This window comes from Alosa pseudoharengus, unplaced genomic scaffold (assembly GCF_046254945.1).
Source record: "Alosa pseudoharengus isolate Yale_2024_CS ecotype anadromous, Long Island Sound unplaced genomic scaffold, YU_APseudo_1.1 YU_APseudo_1.1_scf_7, whole genome shotgun sequence".
NCBI lineage: Eukaryota > Metazoa > Chordata > Actinopteri > Clupeiformes > Clupeidae > Alosa > Alosa pseudoharengus.
Window position 1 is genome coordinate 20,591,774 of NW_027468859.1, and position 17,435 is coordinate 20,609,208.

A 17,435-nucleotide genomic window follows, 5' to 3' on the forward strand; every position below is an offset into this window, starting at 1 on the left:
CTTTGCAGTGTGCCGTCACTCACACTGTTGCATCTGGTCACAGAACGTTCTTCAGAATGTTAAGACTCTTCCCCCTGTTCTTAAAGCAGACCGTTTAACCGCAGGTGCTGAAATCAAAATGATTTCACTCATGAATGATTCCTACATACTGTAGGCTAAATCGGCATGTGTCATGACATTTGTAGCACCTCGGTTCAAGTTTCTGTCAGCGTGTTCAGGACCCTGAGGAGCCTGGGTGATCCCCAGTTCAGGCCTAACCCTTTATTAGTCAGGGCACATTCCACTCCGCTCCGCTCCATCAAAAACACAACCAAAGACTTGTGTGTTTTCCCCATTTCATCTAAATTGCCTGTTTGCTTCTTGAGGTCTTTTTGACCAAAGCGGTCATCCAAACGCCTTCACATTTTGATCAGGTCACATCATTATCCCAGCATCCTATTATGTAACACTGACAAGGGGGTTGAGGTTGGGGGGAGGGCAAGAAAAAGAAGTATTCCAAGACCACAGGCATGTCATTCCCTCTTTGTGCACAAAAGCACTTTCCATGGAGGCTTAAACTGTTGCACTGTATATGGGAGAGCTAGCTCAGACATCTTTCTGTCACTGGGTAATGATCTGTGACTGCATGCATGTCTCTGCATGTAGCCTTGCTGTTTGGTGTGTGTTTGTCTATAGTTATAAGCCTGTCAGCTCTACCCAGTTGCAGCATGAGTGTGTATCAATGTGTGTGTGTGTGTGTGTGTGTGTATATGTGTGTGTGCATGCATGTGTCTCTCCATGAAATGCTGGATGTGAAGGGAGATGTTTCACACATGGCTGGGCACCTCTCTGTCCATTCCTTACGCTACGCTAGCTTTTCATATCGATGACCCTCAAGGGGAAGGTCTGGCTGCCTAGGCCTGCTGTAGTGCTCCCTCGGTGGCCTTCTATACCCATTCAGCTCAGGAATGCATGGCACCCATTGAAGGGTAGAAAAAGGGACTCGTAAAGGCTCGACCGAGGCCACTGTCTCGGGTTAGCTGTGACAGGACAGCGGTGAGCTTTCACCACCCACACCCCACAACGCACGCCCTGGGAGCTTTGCTATGATTGGACAGATTTCTTCTCTGCCGGGACTGCAGGGCTGGGACCCCAGGCACACTCGATGATGATGGGGTCCTGTTTCCTTGTCACCGCACATAGAAAACTACACGCTGGTTTTCAAACTCTTCATTACTTTTCTGCTCTTTTTTTCCCCTCACACTCATTTTTACTCCCTCTGTCCTTTTTCTTCCTCTCTCTCTCTCTCCCTCTCTCTGACGCAGCTGTGTGGTGAGAAATGACCTGAGCCTCACATCGGCTCCCCACAACTTTCTCTTCCAGGTCCAGATGAGGGTGCGTTACATAATCCCTTCCCCCTACTTTTTTCTCTTTTTCTCACTCACAACTGCATTGCCCACTTTGTGAGGACATGGGAGGGGAAAAAAGCCCATAAAAAAAGAATGCTTTCAAGAGGAAGATATAAAAGCCTGGTAAATGGACAGCTTTGCAAAACTTTATTTTCCACTGGACTGTCTGATGCCACTTTATTTCAATTTGAGTGGTTAAGAAGTAATGAAAATAATATGCCAGTAAAGCCCAAATAGGTCTCCGCTATTAAAAACAAAACAAAAAAACGTTCAAAAGGGACGTTTCAAAAACAACTGTGTTTGCTAGCACACATTACACCAAATGAGTATGCTAGCATTTCCCCCCATACACAAGTCTGAACTTGCTTTGAAGTTAAACAAATACAGTAGGAAAGTGACAGGAAGAACATACTTTGGTGGTGGTGGGGGGGGTGGAGGAGGCAGTGCACACTACTCAACGTTGCACAAAAAAGAGAGAGGGTATCCTAGCAACAAGCGGCTGAAGAGCCTTCTTCTGCCACAACATCCACATTCTAAGACTCTGAACCTTGAGCCCCCTGCCAAGAGCACTCTTAGCCCTCGAGGGCCACTTTCATCTTACCTTTCTCCACAGCCCCGCCATGCCATCGCTGGAGACGCTGCCCCCTGTAGGACCATTCCCTTAACGCATATATTTTGATGGCACATTTTCACATTCCTACTCACCCCCAGCTGGCCTATCTCCTGGAGCAGCTTAAATCAGAGAGAGGGAGGGAGAAGACAAGAGGGTCTAAATTCTAATCATGCTCCCTGAGAGCAAAAAAGCCACGTTCCACATCATTTGGGAAAAAAAGGCTAGAATATTACACTTATAATCTCCTTTCGTTATCTGTAAGCTACTTAACGAATGCTGCCCAAATGCATTTCTGTGTGGGTTGTGCATGTTTTTTTTCCCCTCTTTCTTTTTTTTTTCTCTCTGTTCGGTTTGAAACATCACAACCACGAGTGTGGGGCCTTTCCACTTGAGGACAAAGAAGATAAAACCCGATGGATGGATTTTGCGAGGAAATCCTAGTCGCCGGGAAAGACCAATTCAACTAAACAGCTGGTCTGAATGGATGCTTAAGCAACCTAACTCAGGAGGGCAACTTAGAAGAAGTGGTTGATCTTTTTCATGGCTCATCAGTCCCATGTTGTTATATCTATGAAAAACATCAGCACAGAAGGGATATAGAGCAGACAGGAAAAGAAACTGGAGGAAAATAAAGACATTGATTCCAAAGGCTGGGATGCTTTGTCACAGGTTCACTTGAAAAGCAAACAGGTACACACCAGAAACAAACACATAGATATAGACCAGCATGCATGCTATGTGTTGGAGTGCTGTATAAAACGGGGCCTTAATGGCTTAAAGCCAAAAGCCATCTTCAGAGCCACCATTCGCAGACTTAATGAAATGGATGAAAGAGATGAAACAAAATGGAGGCACTACAAAACAGGAACTCTATAATAAGCAAATAATAAGGTGGTAGATAAGGTATGTCCACACTGACATGCCTGGAGCAACAAAAAAAAATATATCGCAATACTAAAAATAGCAATATGAAGAGAATGACCAAGACATATGCAATAGTAGCTGGTTTGTCTCGTTCTCTTAAGCAGAGCCAGTGCATTTTGGACTGCTCTTTTATCTCTCCATGGCTGACTGAGTGAATTTTGTAGGCTGGCCAACTTAACCCGGGAACATTCTGATTTGATCTAATCACACGCAAATATGTGTTGCACACAAATCGCAGAACCTTGGATATATGATATATGATGTGCACTTTTAATAAAGACCTCTGATGAATCTCTTCGGACAAAAGAGGATCTGAAACTAGCTGGATCAATGAGGTGATTTGCAGACCGGTTTATGTTGTATGTCAATTTTACCATTACATTATCCGCTCCCCCACCCGACCCAACCTCCATAACTGATTTGACATAACTGGCAGACAACTGTGTCATGCAACAGTTGGTGAGGCAAATGCATCAGTGAGCCATAGCTGTGGAGCTCTCTGTGAGAGGATAACTCACCTGTATAAGCTAGATTAGAGCAGTAATCATTCAGAACTGCCTTCCGCCCCCCCCCCCCCCCCTCTGCACGAGTCCTGCATTTTGTATTATCACAGGCTTTTAGATAAAGCTCTTTATGATGTTCATGGAGACTAAAATTCTAAGAATGAGATAGGGTGGGGGACATGGGACATGCAGGCGTGGGTGGGGATTTTTTAACGGCCTTTCTACATCTACATTATGAAATTCTAAAATCACTAATCTGTGGTTAAAAAACAAAACTAAAACACAAAATAAATAAATTAATGAATCAATTGACCAATTTATAATAGGTGAATGTGTGGCAAACTGGTTTTGCAGTAAACATCTATGACAGACTAAAACCACTTTATTTGCAATGAACACTCAACAGGCTCCCTTCTGGAGAGACAGCCAAGGTTCTCTCTCTCTCTTTCTCTTTTTTTATTACCAGCAGAACTTTCATAGCTTTAAAGCTTGTAACTTGACAGCACAGTGGCAAAGCAGTGATGGTCTATTGCATACATGGGCAACATACGGCCCGCGGACCACATCCGGCCCGTGGGCTTCCCTGACCGGTAAGGTCCGTGAAAGAACAATAGTCAAGAGCTTAGCATAGAGATAATGCATGCGAATCAATATCGTTGTTTTTATTTTGAAAGCGACTGCTATTTGTACGCCCATACATTTGTGCGTGGATGCATACGACGTAAACACCCTCACTGATGTGCTGGTGAATAGAATTTATGCTTCTGCGTCGACACAATGCAGTTGCCTTTACGTCGGCGTAAACCTTTCAAAGTTTTGTGTCTCTTATGTCTGCGTCGCTCACCACCGCAAAGGTTGTTAGAACGAACTCCTACTGCTGCTCGTTGGCGATACGAAGTGTTCATTTCAAAACGTTACTGGCAGATAGACAGTTTACAATCGGATAAGCCCGTAATTGTAACCAAAATATGTCTGAGTTTATTTGCAAAGCTTATGTTAGCGAACTAGTATGATGCTACTACCCACAGGTTGCTTGAAGCAGCCGGCTCAACACACAGAGCGAGTTGACCAGGGTAGGAATTTCACGGCGGCCACGACGGCCATGGCCGTCGTAGCCCCTTGCGTTGGCCGTGAGGCCCCTTTGAAAATCAGAGGTTTACAGGCCACGGTGGCCTTGGTGCCCCCTTTTTTCAATATTCTGCTTTGCGTCCTACTAATAGCGATTTTTATTTAGCCTGTGGCCTGTCAAAATAATCTTAGCATTCACAGCGCAAATTAATTTAGTCTTTTACGCAGTGGAGAAAGTGACCGCGCAAGAAAGAAAGTGCGTCCAAATTCACCCATTCTCAGTTGAACTACTCACGAAGTAGCCTATTCATCACACAGACATCACAAATATCACATGAAAGAGCTTTTTCTCAGCTTTTAAACGATGTTAGCCGATAATTGCTGTGTTGAACGGTTCGCGAGAAAAGTAAATAATATAATTCAACTTAATCATACATTCTAATGAAGGTTTTGCGTCCCATGATCTCCCTACCCATTCATCTCGGTGGAATACTTTACGAACCCTTCTTTTAACACATGACAAACCATATATCAGAATAAACAGGAGACCTTACCGAACACAAAGGTGTAAAGCAGTCCCCTGTACAGTTAGCCTTCCAGAGTAATCCAGTTTCGAATTTGCAGTAAAGTTCGACATACATGGATGTCTCCAAATTTGGGCTTTCAGTTTTACAATGTGTTTAAATTATTCCACATGAATTCATAACGGGCCAAATACAAAATAAATGTTACAGATATCGCCTAGATATTGGTAAATCAGAGGACAGCTGACTAAGAGTTTGTGAAAGTAGCCTTAATGATCACAAAATGCTAAGCATGCATCTAGGCTATTTGAGTTTCTTAAAGTTGAGCTGTGCTTAAATTGTTCAATACATGATTTCATAACAGGCCAAATATAAAATAAATGTTATATATAGCCTAGATCTGTAAATAGATGATCAGATGATTTACAGTTCTATGTAATGTGTCATGTTTCATGTTTTTGTAATGTTTCATACAGTGATGCAGGTCTACTGCAGTGAATAGGCGAAATACAACTTTGATCATTTTTATAGCCTACTACTGTATAGTTAACTTTGGCCTTGGTGCCCTGACATGTGGCTTTTGCCCCCCACCAAATATGCCCAACTGAAGGCCAAGTGGCCTTGCCCCCAGAATGGTGAAATTCCAAGCCTGGAGTTGACCAATCACAGTTATGTGCATAAAGTTAAAGCAAAAACATAGCCTACATTTTTTAAATAGTTTTCTTTGTGCATGTTGATTAACTAATGACTATTGTCTGCTCCACATTTTCATAGTCTAATTCTGCATAGAGTTAATTTAATGATGGTAATGATTTAATGATGAAATATTGCTGAGTGTTGATGAAATGGTGGCACAGGCCTATCGGTTGTACCGACTCCTTCACATTTTCATGACCTAGCCTAATTATATAGATATTGTAGTACTTTTTTTATATCAGTCTTTGAAAACTGAAAAAAATGTCAACGTCAAAAAATCTTTTTCGAGAATGAGGATTAAATACTGGACATAGATTAAATATTGCTGTTTTTCCTTTGTCTCCCTCACATATTCATCTGTTCTTACGACTAGTAAACAAAACCATATGATTTACTTAATGTTATACAAGAACAGAATAGAATTAAACAGAATTGAGTTCAGACTTGAGTTTGGTATTTTGGGTCCGGCCCTCCTCAACAGTCCCAGTTTGTCATGTGGCCCCTTGGGGAAAGTAGTTGCCCACCCCTGGTCTATTGTATATGATGGAAGCCACAAAACATGCTTCACTTTATGGTGTAAGGTGGTTGATTTAAACATACACAAAAGCACTATCAGCCAACTAGCATGGCACACAGGAGCGCTATAGGGGAACTCCCCCATTGGCACAATGGTTGTTTGTTCGCTGAGAAGATAGAGATATAATTTGACTGGATACACAAAGACGCTCACACACACAAACACAAAAACACACACACACACACACACACACACACACAGACAGTCCCATGCACAGAGATTATCGCTTTGATCCGACATTTCCATGGCTCTCATTTGTGTTTTATGACTTACTGGAGCTCATAGTGCTCTCCCACTCCGGTCCAAATGTCCTGTAAAACTGTAAAGCGGGGGGGATAAAGAGATAGCGGATTGATATATCGGAGGTCAGGCCGTTTGAGCGGTGGGGAGGCCACTGCTAGTCATCCCCTAATCTTCTCTCGAGCCCTGCCCGGCAGCAGAGCAGTCTCCTGTTGTGAGTGTGAGATGGCAGAGAACACCCCCGCCCCCCCCAGCATGCGACCCCAACAACAACCCTTTTTAAATGTTCTTTCACCCCTGTGGTCTTCACTCGTGCTTATTTCAGTGACCAGTGCACAGTTTCCCGGGCTTGGTTGGCTGGTTGAGATTGGGGGGCCTGGTATTGAGGGCCAATGAAGGCTTCTTTCAGAGCATTTTCTGGTTGGCTTTTTTTTTTTTAAAAAGAGCCCTCCTTAGCTTTGTCCCTGGGAACAATGGCGTCGGACAGATGGTCTGCTGTTCACTGGCTGAGCACGGCCTCCACCCCAACTTGTCCCACAGACAGGCTGGGGGGGGGGGGGTGAAAGAGAGAAAGAGAGAGAGAGGGGGAGATGGTGTACATTTAAGAGAGAGGAAAAGAGACTGTGGGTATGTGAGAGTGAAAGAGGGGATGAGAGAGAGAGAAAAAGGAAGAAAGAGAGAGGGACTCCAGCCAAGGAAATCTCACTTTACAGAGCACTAGATGGGAGAAGTGAAGACCAGAGCAAACTCCCAGCAAATGTGTTATCAATAACGGAGAGCCGAGCTCTTTCCTGACACCACCCAAAAAGTGAGGCCAAACTAAAACACACCCAGAGGGGAAAGAAGAGAGAGAGAGAGAGCGAGCGAGAGAGGAAATTCCAGTTAAGGTGACCGAACCACCCGAACACGAAACTAAAATAAATAAATAAAATAAAACATTTCCTGAATGTGAGGCAACACTTTTTAAGTTACGGACAATCAATGCCAGATGACTGCCTCAACTGACCCACTTAGATTTGTTTCGAAAATGTTTCACTTTTTTCCGTGCGACAGCGGTTTTTGGAGCGGAACGCTGGATGTTTTTTTTTCCGCAACAAACAGCTACATTTCGTGTCTCACTGAGCCTGAACCTGATGACACTAGTGTGGCCCGTTCCCATCTGAGGTACCAGGTGTCATGCAGAGCTCCAAACAGGGGGCCCTGGCACGCAAGAGAGAACAGCACTTAGCTGGAAATGTGCCCAAATATGCCCAATTCAGCTCTCCCTGTGAATCCAGCTGAAAGAAATTTTTAAAAAGCACAGCACAGCACGACATTGGCAACATTTGCTTAAAAGGCGCAGACTTTGATTAACATCCATTATAGACAGCTTTTCGTCAAATTCAGCAACATTTTCCTGACATCCCTTTAAGCTGGGTCAGACCTTGTCAAACCCCATGTCAGGCCCCCTAGAAAACTGTTTGTGCGGAGTGTGTGCCGTGGCAGCCCTGTAAACATCGGTGTGGTGGAGGCCACAGACTGGCAGTCAGCTGACCCGGGTTTGAGTCCCGCTGCTGCAAGTCCATGTCGCTTTGGAATAAAGCATCTGATAAATATCAGCCAACTTTAACTTGAATGAAATGGAACACCAAGAGGCTCAGACTGCGCCATACAATGCTGTCCCAGCCAACCAACACATTACGTCAGGAGCATGAAAAGGAGCACGTCATATGGTTCTGTTGATCGCAAACCTCTTCGCCAGAGCTCTAGATTATGCCTTTAATATTTCATGTACCGGTACATATTTTACATACATACTTACATGCATAGTTTACCCACATAGCCGCCAACCCAGTGTATCATGTAGAATGGATGGGGACAGAGCAAATGCAGGGATCCACTGACGTGAGATGGGAGAACAAGCCCTGATGGAGATAAGTTGCCTCAAGCCCCATGGGAGAAAATGAAGCGTTTGCACTTCAGCTTAAGACGGCAAGCGAGAAGTAGGAGAAAAAAGCTGACAGGCACAGAGTCACATCTTTATTGGCCAGGGAGGGCATCAAGGGCACACACAGCGCATTTGACTTTTGGCTGTGTGTGTGTTTTTTGGGGCTTCCTGAAGGTGACCCAGGCTACAGTTTGCGTAAACAGAATTGGATTGCTGACAGGGTGGTATGCTCGCGTGGCCAGACCCCTGCCAGGGTACCACCATCACCTTGGCCACCTCATCAAAAAGCTCCAGCATGCCGCGTTGCATTGAACTGCAACAATCGATGCTGCTTTACCAGAATGTTCCGTGCAGCTCATCAAATTAGTATAATAGCCAAACAAGCCCTGGATTATGGCACGGATATGACTCGATCTGACTTTTTTGTCTTACTAAGCCAAAGATACATAAATAAAATGTCCCTGATTTCAAGAGACCATTTTAACTCCATTGGAAGTTCTACCTCGTATACAGCACATGCACAACAAATGAATATGTCAAGAAATAGCACTTGACAATACTACACTGCTGTAGTTACACATTTATAAAGACATCATGCATGAGATGAGAAAGTGCTCTCGAGAGTTGCCATGATAAAGTGCATCAGTGGACAATGTTGCTGTAGCAGCAGGGCTGCAGCCACACCCATTCAGCTCAAACTCCCCTTGGTCCTGGAAGTCACAGAGCGGAGGTCGCGAGCACTAAAGTGGGGGTGGGGTGGGGGTGGTGGGTCTCCCTCCCTCCCCTCCACTCCACTGCTCCCAGCATGTGGTCCGAGCAGAAACTGTCACAGGCAAACTGGTGACCCCTTTTAACGTGATGTCATGCTCGGTGGGTAACGCCAACCCCCACCCCCACCATACACTCCCTTTCCCCATAGTTCCACCCTCCGCCTGACCCCACCTCTCTCTACGCTCCCCAAGCCAGCCGGGGAGCCAGTGGGCAGTCCAGACTGCCAGGGCTCATCACTGCTGTTACCGTGGCGACCAGCGTGACACCCCAAACTTCGCCACATCTCTCTCTCTCTCTCTCCAAACCTAACCCTCATTCACTGCAGATTATCGCCATTCCAAGAGTTCCTTCTTCTCAGATTTAGTTTTTATTGCGTAGGGGCAATAAGAAGCTGAATAGGAGTGTTCAAAGAACACTACACTTTGCTGCCAAATGAACCAATGTGACGCTTTATATCCTACACAGAGACCAAGGACTTCACACACTCATATACACACACACATACATGCATACACACACAGACACACTCACACAAAGGCTGTGCTTCACATCACTTGTGAGCAGCCCCGTCAGCTATGTTGTGTCTAAGGTTGGGCTGGGTTGTGTGTCATACTGCGCTCTCCACTGCGTCTCCCACAGCTGATGGGGACTTTAACCTCATTCTGTCGGAGACGCGCCTCTGATGGCTCTGGGCACAGGATCCAACCGCAGGTTTCAAAGTGACAGAAAACTCCCGTCAAAACTGCCCCACCCCCATCGCCTTTCTTTCTCTTTCTCTCCCTCAGCACCTATTCATACGCAATGAGTTCCACTTCCTCCAGTCTGTTCTGGAATGTGGGAATTCCTGACCTGCCGGCTTTCTGACAAACAATACACAAGAAACAAATCAGGGATTTGTGATGAAAATCAGTGATTTTAGTCAAGTGTCATGATTTAGTCAAGTGTCATGATTTTGTAGGAAACTACTGTATCAAATTGCCTCTGATGCTGAAAATCAAACTTATACTACTGAATAAAATCATTCAATCATTTGTCTGCAGTCGGTATTCAATCTAATAGGCCACCATGGGAATGATATGAATATCAATTTCACTATATAGAATGGAGAACTTTAATGTATAACCATTATTTTCATTCTTTTTATATTTTTTCATTATTGTTGAAGGTTTAACCTCTATGGTTTTAAATCAATACAATCATTTGTAATATATTGATGAATGCTAGTATTATTGAATTCACTACTGAAAACAAGTGGAAGGGAAAGAGGAGGGTTGGGGGGCCCTGGGGAATCCTAATGCCTTGATAGGTAACACAGAGCTTTCCTCTTGGCTACACAGAGTCACAAACCGGTTATCAGATCCCAAGCTCCCTAGGGAGGATGCCCGCTCACTAAAGTAGTCCCCCTGATGGAACTCTCTCTCTCTCACACACACACACACACACACACACACACACACACACACACACACAGACACACACACACACACACACACACACACACACACACACACACACACAGAGATTCAACAGAACAGAATAAGGGGAAAGATCTGTTCACACCAGGAACAATAAAGTGTAACTAAACTGTAACTATAACAACAATCATTCATATTAGCTGGAGCAATATTTTTTGCCATTATAGTTGTTGTTCTTAGTGCCCTGAAGGCATATCAGTATCAGTTGTGCATCCCTGTTAACCCACTAACAGAGGAGAAGGTGAGGCCATGGAGGAAGGGTTAGTAAGTCTGTATGTAAGTATGCAACTTCACTAAGGCTAAGGGGGTAGAACAGTGACTGACACTTGGCCTAGTCTCTGGAATGTACATCAATCATCGGCTCACAACGTGTGAGTCATTGAGGACACTCAGTTGGACCAGAAGAGCAGGTTGGACCGTCTCATTGACCTGCCAGACTGGTCAATGTCTCTCTTCAAGGGGAGAAATAAGGACTGAGATGGATGGCCACAGACTACACACACACATACACTTTACACTATAGGCCTCCTAAGCAGTTTATTGCTCACACGTTCTTGCCTGTCCAGAAATGTGCTCCTCCTACCGGCAACTCTGAAACAACTCCCCACATCTTCCAGCAACTGCATTGCAACCCACCATTCTCACGTGTAACCTACACACACATACACACACGCACACACACCTCAGATTCCACCCGCTGTATCATATCATCCTCCACACCACAACAGCCATGATGAGGCCCCCCCTCCTCCTTCTCCTCCTCCTCCTCCCATTCCAAAACACCGTCCGTCACAGAGGTCAGTCCGTCTCTCACCCCTGCGAGTAGGATTAACCCTCCCAGGGTCACCCAGCTGCCAAGAGAGCAGCACCACCTCCAATTAGCATATCTGTGGCCAGCTTAAGCATAATGACCCATTCTGAGCACGGCGGCAGCAGGAACAGATAGGGCCCCCGCGCTAAAAGGCAAATGTTTACTTTGGGGAAGGCATAGGCCTGTGCCTGTGAACTGGGATGAAAGGATAATGTAATCAATATTCCAGGCAAAAAAAAGGGGAAGGAGATGGTCTCGTTCATTCATCATGGCCATGATCAGCATGTAAATGAGTGAGAGATGAAGGGGGGGGGGGGGGATCCTACATAAGGTCAGGGAGTTTGTTTAATTTGGGGAGCGGGTTAGGTTCAAAAGCACTATGTCTGGTCAAAGGAAAGGAGGAAAAAAAGACACTCCCTTTGTCTCTGGTATGAGGTCCACACATGTGCAGTTCAAAACTGCAGGCCTCACATTCGGTTGAAGTGATTCTCTGCAGGGTTGGGAGCGAGCGGCCGGGACTGTGTTACATTAAAGCAAGACGCTGCCATGAAATCGGACTCCCGAACAAACCGTAAGTGAACACAGGCGCTGAGAGCAGATCCTCTGGAATAAAACCAACACGAGCACCCGCACCCCCCTTCCCCCCCACCCCCATCTCCTGCAACTCCCCCCTCTCCTCACCATTGCTGGACTCTTCTCATGACAGAAGAAGCCGGTCAGCCTTCCCCAGTCCACTCACCCAGTATTATCCCTCAGTGATGACTCTGCACCGGACTCCCACATCCCCACTCAAAGAAATCCAATTACCCCACCAGCAGGCCGCATCAGGGCTCCAGCAATCAAAACCCCCACCCGTAACGCTGCACCCCAGTCCCCCTGCACCCCCACCCTCCTCCACCCCAGTTCCCCTCCATCCCACTCCACCCCCCATGGCCTGGAAACTCAACCCCAGCCAACAGACCCCCTTTCAGCTCTTTTGTTTGGGTCCCTGATTCACCTCCCTTTATTGCTGGGAACTTGTACAATGGGGTTATGCAAGGAGTGGGGTGCGTGTGAGTGTGTTTGTACGTGTGTGTGTGTGTGTGTGTGTATATGTCTTGAAGGGGGGGGGGGGGGGGGGGGGGGGGCAGTTGGTGGGTGATGTAAGGGGGTAAGATGAGGGTGGAGGGGCACTCCACTGTCTGTGTGTCTGAACCCATGCATGATTATCAGCCCTGGCCCAAGTGCACACATGCTGTGCGTGTTATTATGCAGCCTGGTCAAAACATTAAAACCCAACTTGGCTGATGCGCCTCTGGAATATATGACTGCAGTTTTCACAGTGACGGACAGGATTTTCAGTGAACTTACATAAGCTTAATTTATATGCTCCGTTGCCCAGTAAACATTTATGAGCTGTTAGTCAAAAAATACAGACAGCAAAGGAAGAAAACATAAGCTAGACATTTCAGAGGTTGGCTGCCAAGAGTCCATTTAGGGCCTTTTCATTTAAGCAATGAGACAGTTGATTAAAGTTGTCATATCAGCAACACCGATAAGACCCTGCAATATCAGAAATAATATAATACATTATTAATAAATGCATATCAGATATTCATATTATTATTTTTTTTTACATATCTGCGATGCTAAACCAGTGATGGAATATGCTCTCTTTGTGGTAATTACAAGCACACCATCTGGATACTAAGAGAACAGCTGTGTATTTTAGCTGACTTGCATACTCTAGCTATGGGGTCCAACAGAGGACCTGATGAGCGTCTGCAAGTTATTTTTCCTCGCTTCCCACCACACCATACTACTTTATCTCTCTCTCTCTCTCTCTCTCTTATCTCTCTCTCTCTCTCTCTCTCTAAACCACACACCAACAGCTTGTGAGTCTTCCATCCAACACAGCATCGATTCACCAAACTGGTGTCAGGCTGCCTCTACGCACTTAGCGCCGCAGTGTTGCTCTTCCCATGTATCTGCTGAGGGGAGACTGGTCGTCCGCTGCCCGACCCAGCTGCCCCCACATCTGCACGCGCTGACCGTAAAAATGTTAACCGGCTCCACACACAGACCACACATCAGACCCTGGCCACACACACACACACCTATCGTATCCCTCTTGGGCTTATCCATTAGTCTCTCTCTCTCTCTCTCTCTCTCTCTCTCATTGATTGGTCTAGCTGGGGGCTGGTCTCCCACCCATCGTGGAAAGTGGGTTTCCAGGCCAGTGTGTAGAGCTTCTGAAGAGACACGCGAGCCCAGACCGAGAGGGAAAAAACAAAAGGAATCAAAGCGGCTCTAAGATGGCCGAGGATGGGCCTGGGTGACCCACAATCCCCTCCTAAGAGGCAGGCCGGCCGGCCGGGGGGGGGGGGGGGGGGGGGGGAGCGTGAGTGCGCTGCTGCCAGTGCAGGCACAGAAGTTTTTAGCTGCTGGTGGTGCTATGACATAATAAGATCTGTCTGAGGTGGAAAAGGACAGGGTGGGAAAGGGTTTAAGATGTCAAAGATTCTTGGAATCTCGGCTAATGACAGATGTGAGACAAAGGGCTGCCTCCATAGTCCACCCACACACACACACACACACACACACACACAATCATACCAGGGTTGCCTTCACTTATCTCCTCTCTTGGATGTACATGCCACATTCCCGGAAAAAAGGGGGATTTTTGGGAGCAGGCTGCACGAGAAAAAGAGATTTCTTTTTTATCCATCGTGGATGGACAGCAGTGTGATTGCAGTCCAGAGAGAACCTAAAGCCGGGCTTAGCATCCCTCCATTTCATTACAAAGTTTTAGCAAACTCTCTGCCCAGACGGACCATACTGTGGTCCTCAAACAGGCCATCACCATCTAAACCACTACATGGATAGAGGGTGCACTGCAATGAGCATCAGCGCAACAAAAAAAAACAATTTGCACAATCCCCTCCAAATACAATTAAGATAAGCCCCTCTTTAATGTTGCATGATACTAAGTGACCTAAATCCATGCGTCGGCCTGTATAGGTTTTATGTGTCACTGAAATGTATGCACGTTTGGTGTAATCTGTAATCCTAATAAGAAGACAGCTGAATTGTAACTAATTGAACTTAAACACAAGCTGTCTCATGGGACACCTCATAGACAATGAAACAGCCAATATTAACAACCAAATTAGGAGAACAATAGCCTACTGGGTTTATAGTTAGAGTAAAGTGCACTACATTTGTCTGCAAGACGGCACTACTGAACTAGTGTTCTTAGAACAGCAGGAGGCCGGGTCGATTGAACCCGTTTGCTCACATTCTGCTTTTATCTCTGCATGGTGCACATGATGAAAATGGAGAAAATCTTGGTGGGCATTTTTACACCATCACATTTCTAATGGCACAACTGATAAATTATAAATTCAGAAATGTGGTTAGAACGCTGACAAAGACTCTGACCTGAAGGAATTGCATGGATGTAAACCAAAAGCTAAAGAGACCAACTTTATGGGAAGGGCAAAACCGGATGGCCTAGGAACCAGCTAAAATGTAGGTTTCGGTGAGGGGGCGTTTCAAGAAGGTAGGCCAGATAATACCACTTGTTAACGTGAGTAACATTGTTTGGCATCAGTGACCTCAAGATGCTTACAAGTTTGAGGAGAAGGCAATGAGAGTGATTTGGTGTGTTACTTACCATTGAGACCATTAGGAATACTTCTGTGGTGATGTGGAGCCGAGAGGTCATCCATAGACCTCCTTATGGTCGTCCCCACTTTGGTCTCCCCAGTTTTGTGTGCGTGATTGTGGTGGTGGTCCGGACTGCCTGCACTTCCCGTGCTGGAGGTGCTGCTCCCGTCTCCCACGTCTCGAACGTTGTTCGTCCCCCCATTCAGGTTGGTCAAGCTCGACTGGCTGTCGATGGAGCTTCGTGACCCCGCTCCATTCCTCTCCTCGTCCAGCATGAGGATGATTTCTTTCAAGTCCGAATTCTCACGCACCATGCTCTCTTGGCTGACCTCGAGCTCCTTGAGCTTTTGCTGGTACAGGCCCACCTCTTTCCACATGGCGCTCGCCGTGTACCTGCCAAAGCGCTGCCACTCCCGTGACAGTTTCTTGCCCTTCTGCCTGTCATCGTCCAAGAAACAGCAGAGCTCCCGGAGCTCGTGGTTGTCATCCTGAAGTTTCTGGTTGATCTCTTTCAGATTTCGAATCTCGTGCAAATGCACCTGCAGCCGACGATTGACATCTTTCATCATGTTGCCGTGTTCTATCATTAAGTTCATTTTCTCGCTGTCCACCTTTCTCAGTCTTTTGACCAGATCCTCCTTGCTGCATCTTAATAGTTCCTCGTCTGAAACCTTACTAAGGTCATCCCTCAGTCCGTCAGTGCAATTTTTCGCCATATCCTCGGGTAGGCTAATATTTATTTCCACGGTCCGCGTTAGAACAGTTATCCGAGCCTCAACTGAGTCATTGTAATGGAATGCAAATACATGCTAATCTGTTGCACAGTTTCACTCAAAATCATCAGATCACACTAACCAAGTTACAACTCCACGGAATCTATGATCTTGATTGACGACTTTCACCCGTATCAACCGTTCCCTCCCACCCACGTCCAGCCAGCCGTGTCGAATGTTGCTTGTGTTAACTAATTTAAAACACTCTACAGTTTGTTGGTCTATATTGCGATATTTTATGATTATATCATAAAACAATAACTAGTTAAAACGCTCGAGATCTTAACGTAAAAATAAGGGTTTTCGAGTCATAACGTTGGCTCCATCATTGTAAGAGCCCTAACGTCAACGTTAGCAAATGTCACTGTGTGGTGGAGATATTCTCTGTAGCATGTGCAGATAATTCTAGGATGCCAGTAGCTCTAAAATATCTAGGCTTACCAGACATGAAATCAGCAAATATTTTTTTGTAAAATCCACGTTGGAGTATCCCACTGTAAACGTTAAATCACGAAGGCGCAATGTGATTGCACTTTTGAAAATGCCATGTTCATTCCAGGCAAGAAGGGAACGCTCCGAAGACGATACACGCTCAAGCAGCCTTCAGGCTTCTCCTCCGTGAGGGGTAAACGTAGGGGGATTGAATCCTTTCCCGGTTAGGAATTAGCGCAGTCCTCCCCCGCTTCCAAAGGATTGGTTTGAAATCATTCAAGAGGATTTTGGCCAAGACGGCCAATCAAGACGAAGGGAAAAGAGTCTGAGCAGGTACTCAGATGAAAAGTATGGTCAAGCCTATCCTTCGCTTGGCGCTGCTTTCTTAAAGGGCCAGTAGGCAAAAAGTGACTGAAAAGTACACCTGCTCTCTAACCAATTAGTGCAGAAGTAATGAATATAATAATGTGTTCCAACAGGTAGGTTATGTCTTAACAGTTATCTTTATAGAACAGTATATAACCATGTTTAATCTTTACTGGGATATAGCCTATATGTGGATTAGGTAGTATGCACTGACAACTGAATCCTTTCCTTCCTCTTCTGAGAGATTGTAGTGATCTTAGAATTTGGAGATATAGGCATGGTGTTCCATGAAAACTGTGGACGGCTGGCTTAAGAAGTAGATCTTAGGTGTTTTAATGATAAAGCCAACTGAGGGAAGATTCACAGTATACATTCACTGAACTGAAATTTGTTTCCATGTAGGCCTACAAACTAACCTGGTAACTAGAAGAAAAAAACATTAAAACTATGAAATCCTAACTGGAACATTTCATCAAGACATAACGATAATGCAATTAATGACTTCCATGTATAAAAGTCTACGATATGGTACAGTTCAGCCAATATTATTATTAGCCATGCCAAATTGGCATATGCATGAGACAAAAGACAATTCAAGATATAAATAATAAAAAAAGAAAATGTATTTCTGTTTTTTCTTGGTCAAGCCCAAATTTAGCATAAATAATGATGGGCTTAACTATGTCCACCACGTAAGTT

General features: G+C 45.4%; 1 protein-coding gene across 9 annotated transcripts in view; it reads right to left on the reverse strand.

The window, feature by feature from the left end:
• The window catches only part of ccdc85cb (coiled-coil domain containing 85C, b), a 36,939-nt gene extending 20,204 nt beyond the window's left edge, over positions 1 to 16,735 (reverse strand). For 8 of the 9 annotated variants that reach the window (XM_076272745.1, XM_076272744.1, XM_076272742.1 and 5 more), the window contains exon 1: positions 15,173 to 16,731. In XM_076272745.1, the coding sequence (XP_076128860.1) occupies positions 15,173 to 15,881 (709 nt within the window). In that variant the 5' untranslated portion in view covers positions 15,882 to 16,731. Of the gene's footprint in view, positions 1 to 15,172 lie in introns of all 9 variants that reach the window. The other variant, XM_076272746.1, reaches the window with a different exon arrangement.
• Positions 16,736 to 17,435: the final 700 nt, after the last annotated feature.